The sequence below is a fragment of the Mizuhopecten yessoensis genome, unplaced genomic scaffold, assembly GCF_002113885.1.
Source record: "Mizuhopecten yessoensis strain PY_sf001 unplaced genomic scaffold, ASM211388v2 scaffold716281, whole genome shotgun sequence".
NCBI lineage: Eukaryota > Metazoa > Mollusca > Bivalvia > Pectinida > Pectinidae > Mizuhopecten > Mizuhopecten yessoensis.
The window spans coordinates 133,907-148,054 of record NW_018480038.1 but is presented as its reverse complement, the minus strand read 5'-3'; the positions used below and the strand labels follow the sequence as shown (position 1 = coordinate 148,054).

Here is a 14,148-nt window from a genome sequence, read left to right as displayed (position 1 = left end):
GTATACATATATCAGAATTCTAATATTCATTGCAGTCTATACTCAGATATGTACCTCTCCCCACACTGGTATACATATATCAGAATCCTAATATTCATTGCAGTCTATACTCAGATATGTACCTCTCCCCACACTAGTATACATATATCAGAATTCTAATATTCATGTTCTGAATTGTTTACAGAAAGCAGTAAAACGAAAAAGTACAGGACCTGCGGTGGGTGGTTCCAAACCTAAACAAAAAGCTGTGGCAAAAGCTACATACTCTGTTAAGCAAAAGGAATCCACACCCAAGAGGAAAACAGCAACTCCAAGCAGGAAAACCCCAGGGGTTCAGTCTCCAAGAGCTGTGACCTCTCCAAGAGCTGTGGCATCTCTAAGAGCTGTGACCTCTCCAAGAGCTGCGGCATCTCCCAGAGCTGTGACATCTCCCAGGGGAATTACTCCTGGCCGGCCTCGTAAATCACCTATAACTGCTGCAACGAGGATGAAGTCACCAGTTGTAATAAATGGAGGAGCCAAAGGGGATACCCCTGTTAAAAAAGGTTGGACATGTAGGATATCCTGACCTCCGCCGACCTCAAGTCGTCAGACACTTTCAAGGTTACTGACATGTGAAGTCTAGAAAACATCAACACTCCTTATCCCTTCTCAAAGTAGACGTCTCCAGAGTATAATATAACATTATAAGAATGTATAAGAAATGGTACTGTTTAACATGAAGTATTCATTGTTTTTACACACTTTCATAACACCAGCATCTGCAGTCTTCTAGTCAACTTTACTAATATTCAACAAAAATTGATATATAATACATGCTTTTTGCTAGTCAAGTTTAAACGTATTTCTTACTTCATCTAAAAGAAGTGTTGATGGTATCTTGGCACCGACATCTACATGTTGTCATATACTCATGCTGCAGACCAGATTCCATATGTTGTGGTGTTTTGGGGGTCTATTGCTACTCTACTACAAGTTTTAACATACCAAGTAACTATCAGCTGCTGGTACTCGGCAGTCTATAACTATATTTCAATGTTGATACATAGAAGTGCTGGGATTCACTTCAAAATCTATGATTCATCATCATTATTTCTCAAACAGATGATAATTGATCCTAAAATAACTAGAGAAGCATTTACCAAAAAGGGTAAACTCTAGTTGATACTTTTAGATACCTTGCTGTAGGCAGAAATGTTTATCAAATGCAGATAATGATAAAAGTCATGTGTAAAATTGTTTGTTAAATCATTCGGAATGAAATTCATCTGTTCGGTATGAATGATATACGCTAAGCATTTGTAAATTTGTTTTCAGGTCTGCACCAAATCAAAGCAACCCTTGAAATCTTTCATGTTAAGGTCAAAAACCATGATCGATCATTGAAATCATGATTGATTAGTCATAGTAGGAGGTAAAATGAATAATCATAATTTAGATTGATTAGTCCGGTAATCCTAGACTAACAAGGACGCGGGGAAATAAAACCGTTTGCCTAGTTTTATATGTCCACAGATTATGTAAAGTGTATGAAATCTACTCGAGCTGAAGGAGCAGACAGATATCATAACCCTGTGATCTGACTTGGTATACTGTACTCATTATATTTTGGCTGTCTTGCCTCTTGAAACAAATTCCTCCCGTTATGAATTCCTCCTGTGATACACATTGATAATGTTAACTTTATGTAAAAGTTCTGCAGCCTGTGTTATATTTTGGTTCAAGGGTAAAATTACAACAGTGATGAACAATCTTTTAAAGAGTATTCATTCTGTTTTCAGCCAAGACAAAGCGCCGAGTGAAGAGAAGGAAAGTTGCCACAGTGGATGTCAGCATGCAAACCTCGCCACCATGACAACCCACCATGTGCATCGTAACATGTAAGGGAGGTAACTGGCTCAGTGAGGAGACCACTTCACCTTTATAAATGGCCCCGTTTATACCTGCGGGAGGAAGACTGGGCCGGTCAGTGTGCGACTGCTGTGGTTTATGTTCCAAAAGTAGAGGGACTAAAACACTGTGTAGATCAGGTGCAGACAAAAGTCTGAAGGACTAAACAGTTCTTGTTGTTAGGTACAACTTTTTCACTGACCAGTTTTATTGTTACAATTGACCAACCAAGAATAAATGTTTTAGCTGAGGAAGTCTTATACTGAATACCGTACACAAACAGTTGTTATTGCTATAAAGGTATCAGTGTATTCTGTCGTAGGGAATTGTTTGCATTGTTACATTGAATAGATCCTTGTTCTTTGTCATAAGGAACTACAATTGTTATTATACTGTAATTTGAATAGATCTGTGGTTTTTCTATCACAAGGAATTGTGTTTGCATTATTACTTTGATAAGATTGATGGTTTTTTATCATAAGGAATTGTGTTTGTTATTTTCCTTGTGTGCTATTAGTAGTTCTAATATTAACAGAATGCCAATAATCCAGGTTTTATTGTCAGGTTCAAGGATCTAAATTGCTTCAAATTTTATACTTAGAAATAGGAAAAGTAAATAATTGATTTCAATATTATAAATTCAAAATAATAAATACTTTCTTGAAGTTTCGTATTATCAAAGGCACTTGTTGAGTTTAAATTTTATGAAATCAACATTGATTTAGCTTATTGGTCCATGGTGCAACATCAGAATTTCCAGCGACAATACAACAGCTTAACTTGTTCAATAATTATGGGGCCATTTAATTTATAAAGTTTGAATTATATCTACTGGAGGGACATAGGGACATGTGAAAGGGACCATTTATAATAGCAGTCTACAACTGTAATGTTGTCTTTTTATTAATTATTAACAAAACCAACAAAGAAATAATGCAATAAATGATGCAGTACTAGTACGGTAAGCTATCTGTGTGATGATGAACAAGGCTTTATTGATGGTTCTATCAATTGTCTATAAATGTTTGAGATCAAGAAATAGTCACAATTCTTTTACATTCAAATCAAATTTTAATGACAAATAAATATCAAGAAGACATATGTTTTTTATTGTCTTTTACTGATGTGCTGGACATCTCAATCTTTTTTACACCAATTTGTTATATTAAACTGCTAAGTTTCAAGAGGACCAGATCAGTTCTGTATTGTTTAAGGCAGATATTGGATCATCCTTCTTCTGTAGAAACAAACCCTGAAGCTGTGCAGGACTACATTTCCTGCCGTGACTCTCTACAGTTTCTGAAAACAATTCTGCTTTTTCTTGAGATTGGTCGGGGTAAAATCTGAGAAACATTTGCTGCATTTGAAAGGGTGTGCTATAATCAATGAGTTCTTTAATGTCAACTCTGCCTGGTCGGATTAAAGCCGGATCCAACCTGAAACATTAATAGGCATGATCAGTGTTATATACATCAAGGAAAATGTAAAACAGCAGAACCTTGAAATAATGTCCCCCTTAATTGCTTAAGTGTTGCCTATTTACAAGACACATTTTCCATTGATCCAGAACAATTCATAGATCCCTACTGATGCCTTGCCAAACCCTTTTATAATGACTAATATAATCATTCCCCACTTTTTCTCCCTCATAAAATGCAAGTGGTGATTGCATGAAGGCCAAACGTTTTCATGATTTCCAGCAGATTGGCGTTATCTCCCATGATTTCCAGCAGATTGGCGTTATCTCCCATGATTTGCTATTGTTGACATGATGTCGTTGCACTGTTGATGTGATGACAGGGGAATCCCCCAATCTTTGCCCTAATGTAAGACAGATATATTTCCTTGACTGGAAGTGTGGATATCTCTGTCAAATGGGGGAGAAAAATATATCTACTGCCAAATTTTGTGTAATACCAAAAGTCCTTTATGGTTGGTAGCTGTATCTAACCCCTGCATAATAACAGAAATCTGTTTGATAAATATGGGCACTATAAACCCAATATGTCTCAAGTTTGTGGTCTGTTATTTAAGGATTGGCTGTCATATTTTTGACATGCATTGGTGTGTAACATATATTGGCTTACCTACATATTTAGCGTGCACCATGTTAAATATGTAGGTAAGCCAATGTATGTTATACACCAATGCATGTCAAAAATATGACAACCAATACTTATATTTACATTTTATGTTGATCAACTTACAGTTCACACAGAAATAAAGATATAATATTAGTCTGAACACGTTTCAACGTCAGGGTAAATCCATACAGAGAACAGCCACCAGTTGACAGTGGAGCAGTGCAATCTCCAACGTTACAGTTATGACGTCATAAGCAAAGCAACGTCATAATAGCCCAATGTATGTTATACGGAAATAACATATATTGGGCCTGGTAGAAACATCTAGGCTCTGTGCAGTGGAAATGTAAATAATCTTAAATAACCCACTTGTCTATGTAATTTGTAGCCTGGTAACCCACTTGTCTATGTAGTTTGTAACCTGGTATCCTGTAGGTAACTCATCTGTCTATGTAGTTTGTGACCTGGTATCCTGTAGGTAACTCATCTGTCTATGTAGTGTGTGACCTGGTATTCCTGTAGGTAACTCATCTGTCTATGTAGTGTGTGACCTGGTATCCTGTAGGTAGCTCACATGTCTATGTAGTGTGTGACCTGGTATCCTGTAGGTAACTCATCTGTCTATGTAGTTTGTGACCTGATATCCTGTAGGTAACTCACCTGTCTATGTAGTTTGTGACCTGGTATCCTGTAGGTAACTCACCTGTCTATGAAGTGTGTGACCTGATATCCTGTAGGTAACTTACCTGTCTATGTAGTTTGTGACCTGGTATCCTGTAGGTAACTTACCTGTCTATGTAGTTTGTGACCTGGTATCCTGAAGGTAACTCACCTGTCTATGTAGTTTGTGGTCATGAAGATGATCCGGGCCTCTGCTGATGCTACACCATCTATAGCATTCAACAGTCCACTGAGAGTAAGCCTGCCCATACCCTGGTACATCACTGGATCTGTGTACATACAAACAATCTGTATTAGCAGAATCCAAGCGCTTCAATTTGAAACTTTGACAGACTGTTTCATAGATTGGTGTAAATCAAATATTGTGTGAAGAGAATGGTTCCCTAATGGCAGTTTATTTTGGATGTGATGAGTAGATGCAGGTCAGTACTTACTCTGGACATCTTTTGATTGGTGAGTATTAATTAGTGGTCAGCACTTTTTCAGCGTTTGAACCTTCTCACTTAGTGGTAGAAACTTATTCAGTGGTCAATAATTATTGTGTGGTCAGTACATATTTAGTGGTCAATAATTGTTGTGTGGTAAGTACACATTTAGTGGTCAATAATTGTTGTGTGATCAGTACACATTTAGTGGTCAATACTTGTTGTGTGGTCAGTACACATTTAGTGGTCAATACTTGTTGTGTGGTCAGTACACATTTAGTGGTCAATACTTGTTGTGTGGTCAGTACACATTTAGTGGTCAATACTTGTTGTGTGGTCAGTACACATTTAGTGGTCAATACTTGTTGTGTGGTCAGTACACATTTAGTGGTCAATACTTGTTGTGTGGTCAGTACACATTTAGTGGTCAATACTTGTTGTGTGGTCAGTACACATTTAGTGGTCAATACTTGTTGTGTGGTCAGTACACATTTAGTGGTCAATACTTGTTGTGTGGTCAGTACACATTTAGTGGTCAATACTTGTTGTGTGGTCAGTACACATTTAGTGGTCAATACTTGTTGTGTGGTCAGTACACATTTAGTGGTCAATACTTGTTGTGTGGTCAGTACACATTTAGTGGTCAATACTTGTTGTGTGGTCAGTACACATTTAGTGGTCAATACTTGTTGTGTGGTCAGTACACATTTAGTGGTCAATACTTGTTGTGTGGTCAGTACACATTTAGTGGTCAATACTTGTTGTGTGGTCAGTACACATTTAGTGGTCAATACTTGTTGTGTGGTCAGTACACATTTAGTGGTCAATACTTGTTGTGTGGTCAGTACACATTTAGTGGTCAATACTTGTTGTGTGGTCAGTACACATTTAGTGGTCAATACTTGTTGTGTGGTCAGTACACATTTAGTGGTCAATACTTGTTGTGTGGTCAGTACACATTTAGTGGTCAATACTTGTTGTGTGGTCAGTACACATTTAGTGGTCAATACTTGTTGTGTGGTCAGTACACATTTAGTGGTCAATACTTGTTGTGTGGTCAGTACACATTTAGTGGTCAATACTTGTTGTGTGATCAGTACACATTTAGTGGTCAATACTTGTTGTGTGGTCAGTACACATTTAGTGGTCAATACTTGTTGTGTGGTCAGTACACATTTAGTGGTCAATACTTGTTGTGTGGTCAGTACACATTTAGTGGTCAATACTTGTTGTGTGGTCAGTACACATTTAGTGGTCAATACTTGTTGTGTGGTCAGTACACATTTAGTGGTCAATACTTGTTGTGTGGTCAGTACACATTTAGTGGTCAATACTTGTTGTGTGGTCAGTACACATTTAGTGGTCAATACTTGTTGTGTGGTCAGTACACATTTAGTGGTCAATACTTGTTGTGTGGTCAGTACACATTTAGTGGTCAATACTTGTTGTGTGGTCAGTACACATTTAGTGGTCAATACTTGTTGTGTGGTCAGTACACATTTAGTGGTCAATACTTGTTGTGTGGTCAGTACACATTTAGTGGTCAATACTTGTTGTGTGGTCAGTACACATTTAGTGGTCAATACTTGTTGTGTGGTCAGTACACATTTAGTGGTCAATACTTGTTGTGTGGTCAGTACACATTTAGTGGTCAATACTTGTTGTGTGGTCAGTACACATTTAGTGGTCAATACTTGTTGTGTGGTCAGTACACATTTAGTGGTCAATACTTGTTGTGTGGTCAGTACACATTTAGTGGTCAATACTTGTTGTGTGGTCAGTACACATTTAGTGGTCAATACTTGTTGTGTGGTCAGTACACATTTAGTGGTCAATACTTGTTGTGTGGTCAGTACACATTTAGTGGTCAATACTTGTTGTGTGGTCAGTACACATTTAGTGGTCAATACTTGTTGTGTGGTCAGTACACATTTAGTGGTCAATACTTGTTGTGTGGTCAGTACACATTTAGTGGTCAATACTTGTTGTGTGATCAGTACACATTTAGTGGTCAATACTTGTTGTGTGGTCAGTACACATTTAGTGGTCAATACTTGTTGTGTGGTCAGTACACATTTAGTGGTCAATACTTGTTGTGTGGTCAGTACACATTTAGTGGTCAATACTTGTTGTGTGGTCAGTACACATTTAGTGGTCAATACTTGTTGTGTGGTCAGTACACATTTAGTGGTCAATACTTGTTGTGTGGTCAGTACACATTTAGTGGTCAATACTTGTTGTGTGGTCAGTACACATTTAGTGGTCAATACTTGTTGTGTGGTCAGTACACATTTAGTGGTCAATACTTGTTGTGTGGTCAGTACACATTTAGTGGTCAATACTTGTTGTGTGGTCAGTACACATTTAGTGGTCAATACTTGTTGTGTGGTCAGTACACATTTAGTGGTCAATACTTGTTGTGTGGTCAGTACACATTTAGTGGTCAATACTTGTTGTGTGGTCAGTACACATTTAGTGGTCAATACTTGTTGTGTGGTCAGTACACATTTAGTGGTCAATACTTGTTGTGTGGTCAGTACACATTTAGTGGTCAATACTTGTTGTGTGGTCAGTACACATTTAGTGGTCAATACTTGTTGTGTGGTCAGTACACATTTAGTGGTCAATACTTGTTGTGTGGTCAGTACACATTTAGTGGTCAATACTTGTTGTGTGGTCAGTACACATTTAGTGGTCAATACTTGTTGTGTGGTCAGTACACATTTAGTGGTCAATACTTGTTGTGTGGTCAGTACACATTTAGTGGTCAATACTTGTTGTGTGGTCAGTACACATTTAGTGGTCAATACTTGTTGTGTGGTCAGTACACATTTAGTGGTCAATACTTGTTGTGTGGTCAGTACACATTTAGTGGTCAATACTTGTTGTGTGGTCAGTACACATTTAGTGGTCAATACTTGTTGTGTGGTCAGTACACATTTAGTGGTCAATACTTGTTGTGTGGTCAGTACACATTTAGTGGTCAATACTTGTTGTGTGATCAGTACACATTTAGTGGTCAATACTTGTTGTGTGGTCAGTACACATTTAGTGGTCAATACTTGTTGTGTGGTCAGTACACATTTAGTGGTCAATACTTGTTGTGTGGTCAGTACACATTTAGTGGTCAATACTTGTTGTGTGGTCAGTACACATTTAGTGGTCAATACTTGTTGTGTGGTCAGTACACATTTAGTGGTCAATACTTGTTGTGTGGTCAGTACACATTTAGTGGTCAATACTTGTTGTGTGGTCAGTACACATTTAGTGGTCAATACTTGTTGTGTGGTCAGTACACATTTAGTGGTCAATACTTGTTGTGTGGTCAGTACACATTTAGTGGTCAATACTTGTTGTGTGGTCAGTACACATTTAGTGGTCAATACTTGTTGTGTGGTCAGTACACATTTAGTGGTCAATACTTGTTGTGTGGTCAGTACACATTTAGTGGTCAATACTTGTTGTGTGGTCAGTACACATTTAGTGGTCAATACTTGTTGTGTGGTCAGTACACATTTAGTGGTCAATACTTGTTGTGTGGTCAGTACACATTTAGTGGTCAATACTTGTTGTGTGGTCAGTACACATTTAGTGGTCAATACTTGTTGTGTGGTCAGTACACATTTAGTGGTCAATACTTGTTGTGTGGTCAGTACACATTTAGTGGTCAATACTTGTTGTGTGGTCAGTACACATTTAGTGGTCAATACTTGTTGTGTGGTCAGTACACATTTAGTGGTCAATACTTGTTGTGTGGTCAGTACACATTTAGTGGTCAATACTTGTTGTGTGGTCAGTACACATTTAGTGGTCAATACTTGTTGTGTGGTCAGTACACATTTAGTGGTCAATACTTGTTGTGTGGTCAGTACTCATTAAGCAGTCAATACTTACTCTCCTGAGCTAAGTCCCTATTTAGGAAAGCAGCATCCACATCCTCTAAAAGGACTATGCTTTGTTCCGGGGCAGTGGTCAGTAGGTGGTTCAGACGGTCATCTGACATTCCTCGCTCACTCAGGTTCATCACACATATACTGAAGTCCAGCTCACCTGGTAATGCATAATCAAAACCTCAGCTCAAAAAAGAAATGTTAGATGTAATATTTCATTTATGATGTTAAGTTATTTTAGAAATGAAAATTTTACTTTTCATAAGGATACGCTAGTAATTTTGCACCTCCTCTGGTTAATAACAAAAAAAGAAAAGGTCTTTTTCTTTTTAAATCTCTTTTCACTGTGCATAATGAGTTTGGATCTCGCTTTGTAAAACATGTATCATAAAAACAGTATTAAAGTAAAACAGTAAAACAAGAGATGACCAGAATCTGAGTTGTTAATACTATAGCTATTTATTACACATCATATCATACCATAATGCCTGAAATACCTGGTAATATGTAAATTTGATTGGTATCTGGGGATGTTTAATTATCTGTAAATTTGTAAAGCAGTATCAGAATTCATGTCTTCACAATTTATTGATACCTGTATTAAAAGTTTGCTGTAGAAATGCTGGTGTTGTTTACCTGCCAAAGCTGTTATGTAGCTACTTTTGCCACAGCCAGGCGGTCCATACAAGAGATAGCCCCGTCTGTAGGGAATGCCACGGTCCATGTACCATTTAGGATTATTTGTAAATTCTTTAATGTCTGTCATTATCCTCTCAGAAACACTTTTATCTAGAACAACTGACCCAATGGGACGTTTCTTCCTGGGGTAGCCAAATGGTCGCCAATCTGCACCCATAGCAGTGTACATGACAGTCCTTCCTTCTGTTTGTTCGAGGGCAAGAATTTTGGCTTCCTCAAGAATACTGAAAAATATATTTCTGTCACGACCAAATGCAGTCAGGGTTACAGATTCCCAGGGTACACCTCTATGCATGTCAAGCATTTGCTTTTCTCTGGTTCGTTCCACACGGATCCATGCTGATTTGTGGACAATGAAGTGAGAACCTGGACTAGGAACAAAGTCAAAGTGCGTACGGATCCGGCCAGTCTCAGATTGAGTAAAAGTGGTTTCTACACTGAGGTGCTGGGTTCGTGTGCTTCGTAATGTGATCCAGTTAAGTAACCAGTCATAACACTTGTCCTTACTAACCACCTCCATACTCATCATGCAGTGTCTCCTGAACATAATCATGCTCACCTGGGTGCCTTTCTTCAACACAGCCGTGGCAAATCCCAGTCCAAACAACCCTGCTCCAGCACCGAAGTAGGGATTGTCCGTAAGGGACGAGGCCATTTCCATCAAACCCATACTTAAAGTTGGCAGTACTCGGCTCACTCAATCATATCTTAAAAATATAGATGAGAAATTAAATGAAATCTACATTCTTTGGTTCAGCTGGTTTAAATAAATTATTCATATAAAATATATATTATTTCTAGAATACTTTGATCGAATATGATACAAGACATCCTTCTGCTCATTACTTTTTTAGGTTATCTTTCAGAAGTTAATGGTTTATTTTGAAATGATTTCCTTCAACATTTTTGTGTGCACAAAGTAATCAAATGTCACATTTGATTTTCATACAAATAAAAAGTTTTGACAAAATATTTCACCGATGGATAATAGGTGAAGTGATATCTAAACTTTGTTTATAAACAACGTTAAGCACACTGCCAAGTTTCCTCTAATCCTTTTATTTCACTTTTTCAACTTGTTGGGTTCAGAAACTTATCACTCAATATCTTCAACTAGATGAAGTAGGTCAGTATACAGGAGAAGAAGTAGGATTGATACAGGACACAGGTACCATTCACAGGGACCTGAGAATTTGTTACAGCTATATTTGGACCTAAACTAAGGTGGTCAGAGTAATTTTATATATTCATATATTTTATATATACTAGTATATGATCATTGGGGTGTCATTTTTACCGAAAGTAGATCTACAGCATGTAAAATTACTCTGAACACCTTAGTTTAGGTCCAAATATAGCTGTCCTGTATCAATCCTACTTCTTCTTCTCCCGTATACTGACCTACTTCATCTAGTTGAAGGTTATGTCGGAGATCTGCGAAGGAAAAGGATGGGGGAGTGAAGTTGTTTAATATTGAGCAGATAGGAGGGCAGCTTTGAAGGAGTCAGTTGTCTTACACTCTACGGTAACAGACGGCAGTTTATTCCAGTCACAGATGGTTCTTCGGAGGTTTTTTGTCTACAGGTAGTTCTGGAATGAAGTGTTTGGTAGGAGTATGAGTGAGAGAATCAGGCCTGTCGTGTTTGGGGTGTAAGAGTGTTCTGCTGGACTGAAAGTTATGGGTAATTTTGTATAACATGGAGAGCCGTGCATCTTCACGTCTGGCCTGAAGACTGCGCCAACCAAGATCTAATAACATGTCACCAACGCTAAAGGTGTTATGAAATTTGTTGGTGACATAGCGTGCAGACCTTCTCTGTACCATTTCTAATTTTTCAATATCACATTTTAGGTGTGGGTCCCAGACAGGAGATGAATACTCTAGAGATGGACGGACGAGTGACTTATAAGCCTGTTCTTTAATGATCCTGCAGCTTATTTTAAAATTTCTTCTCAGGAAGCCCAGGGTCTTATTTGCTTTCCTAGTGATGTTATTTATATGGGACTCCCATTTAAGGTCTTGTTGCAATGTGATTCCTCAGTACTTTGCCTTATCAAAATGTTCAAGTGTGTGATTGTGGAGAGTATAGTTATTAAGGACAGGATTTATTGTTACGGCAGATTGAAAGAACAGAGCGCTTATCTGGGTGAAAGACCATTTTCCATTTTTCTTCCCACGTTTCAAGTTTAAGCAGATCGGATTGGAGGATTGCTGCGTCCTCCTTGTTGACAACAGTCAAGTACACCATAGTGTCGTCTGCGAATAGACGAATAGATGATGAGAGTCCAACAGGGATGTCGTTTATATAATATGAAAAGAGACTTGGTCCAAGGAACGACCTCTGAGGGATTCCCGACTCCATGGCCACTGCGACATACTCAGACTTTCCTCCCTCCAAGACGACAGACTGTGTTGTCACTTAGAAAAGATTTGATCCAGGTGTTGACCTACCTCCTGAACCATAGTGATTCAGCTTGCTTACCAACAAAGAATGGCTGACCTTATCAAAAGCTTTTGAAAATTTGCCATTTTGTACATTTTTTGATACATCATCTATAAATTCAAAGAGCTGAGTTTCGCAAGATCTTGAATGCCGAAAACCGTTTTGGAGGGGGGACATTATATTGTATTCATCTGCATGAGACATTATATGACTGACAACTATATGTTCCAGAGATATATGTCGATTTTCCAATCAGAGGGGACAACTCCTGTGTTTAGGGAATGATTAAACAAAATAGTGAGGATAGGTGATAATTCATCTGATAGTTCCTGGAGAATTTTAGGGCTTATATTGTCTGGACCAGGAGATTTGTTTCTGTTGAGGTTGGATAGTAATTTCCTAATACCCTCATTAGTTATTGTAAGGTCAGTGATGGTAGGATAGTTTTCCTAGGGAAACATTTAAAAAAGTATTTTGTCTCTTTATTTGTATAGGTTGATTTATGAAACATTTTCGTTAGTATATGATAATGTTTAACAATATGAATGTGACATATTCAGTAAATATCGTTTTCTTACAAGTAACATAAAATAACGTTCCGTTTCACGCTGGTACTCAAGGGCGCAGCCATATTGAAATCAAGAGACGTCTAGCGACTGTTAATAACATAAGGGCACGCAACTCCATATTTACGTGAATTTCTCTAGGAATGAAAAGATGAGGTTGAAGTGAATTTGCTTGGCAAAAGTATTTTTGCTACATATTCCAACATATATCCAACATAACGAGTCCTGACCATATAACTCGTGAAAAATAACTGCTACTGATGCTTTTCATTATGTACCTGAATAGACATTGTAATTAAAATCATTAAAGTCATAAAATACAGAGTTTTAAAACCTGGTTCTTCCTGTCAAATTTAAATCTATACTATACAGTAGACGAACTATTAACAAATCACATTTAAATACTCACAAAACAGCATTCACCGGTTGTATCGATTTAACCTGCGTTAACTGATAGCGTTAATTTAATAGGCTGGTGATGTCATTGATTATTAAGATTATTTTATGATCGACTTTCGGATAGAAGTGATAGACCAGGGATGTGTAGTGGACTACAGGGCTATCACTATATCAATGGGCTATCACTATAACAATGGGTTATCACTATAACAATGGGCTATCACAAGAAACAATGGGGTACCACTATAACACTACACATCCCTGGATAGACAAACTATTTATTCATCTCTGTATATAATTTAATTGTTTACCTATAATATTTATATCAAAGCTGCACATATCATAAAATATTTTATATTAAGTCAACTTGTTGAAAGATAAACGAATATAACGCTTAGGCAGACACAGGAATGTGTACTGCACATCCCTGAGCAGACAGTATCAGGGATGGTATTGCCATCACTTGTTACACCAGTTACCTCCCCTCTACTAGTAAACAGAACATTTCAGTCTTTATGTTTTATTTTACAGACTGCTATATCGTTTCTCTTTTTTAAAATGCACAAAATTACCCAAGCTGAGTGTAACGGATCGGGCTTCACACTTTTTGTTTCTCACACATGTCATTACTATTATAATGATACAATATCAATAAAGATATATACCTGTTATTTCGATGGTAGAATATGATTTTCACCTGTCGGCTGATCTAAGTCTCAATTTGTCCGCCGGTGAAAGACGAAATGATAGTGATGCAGGGACGATGTTTATTGAATACTACCCCAAACAATTAATGACGTATGGAAAAAATAATTGCAAACCTGCCGAATTCAGCTCTCGGATGTGTTTCACGGAACAGTTTAGAAGAAAATAAATGAGCACAAAGCAAATAAAAAAAACACCAGAAAATGTGTCAGCTAGTTTATATAAACACGGATATTTCTAACTGAAATGACGCGGCATTCAGAGGCTAAACATTTCGGTCCACTGTAACAGTGTCTCAGTTACCAAGAGCACTACATTAACTAATTAATTTCATTCAGGACTCACAACACCCACACAAAAATGTG

At 37.6% G+C, this 14,148-nt stretch overlaps 2 protein-coding genes across 4 annotated transcripts in view; one reads left to right on the top strand and one right to left on the bottom strand.

Annotated features, from left to right (window-relative positions):
• LOC110442581 (serine/threonine-protein kinase VRK1-like) overlaps positions 1-2,987 on the top strand; it is a 19,697-nt gene extending 16,710 nt beyond the window's left edge. For 2 of the 3 annotated variants that reach the window (XM_021486260.1, XM_021486262.1), the window contains 2 exons: positions 185-545; positions 1,782-2,987. In XM_021486260.1, the coding sequence (XP_021341935.1) occupies positions 185-545; positions 1,782-1,855 (435 nt within the window). In that variant the 3' untranslated portion in view covers positions 1,856-2,987. Of the gene's footprint in view, positions 1-184; positions 604-1,781 lie in introns of all 3 variants that reach the window. The other variant, XM_021486261.1, reaches the window with a different exon arrangement.
• Positions 2,979-12,771, bottom strand: LOC110442582 (mitochondrial chaperone BCS1-like). Its single transcript, XM_021486263.1, has 5 exons — positions 12,692-12,771; positions 9,607-10,376; positions 8,975-9,130; positions 4,807-4,924; positions 2,979-3,326 (listed from the first exon to the last, which is right to left on the bottom strand). The coding sequence occupies exons 2-5, from the start codon at positions 10,337-10,339 to the stop codon at positions 3,071-3,073; spliced, it is 1,263 nt and encodes a 420-aa protein (XP_021341938.1). The 5' UTR covers positions 10,340-10,376; positions 12,692-12,771; the 3' UTR covers positions 2,979-3,070.
• Between the last annotated feature and the right edge of the window lie 1,377 nt (positions 12,772-14,148).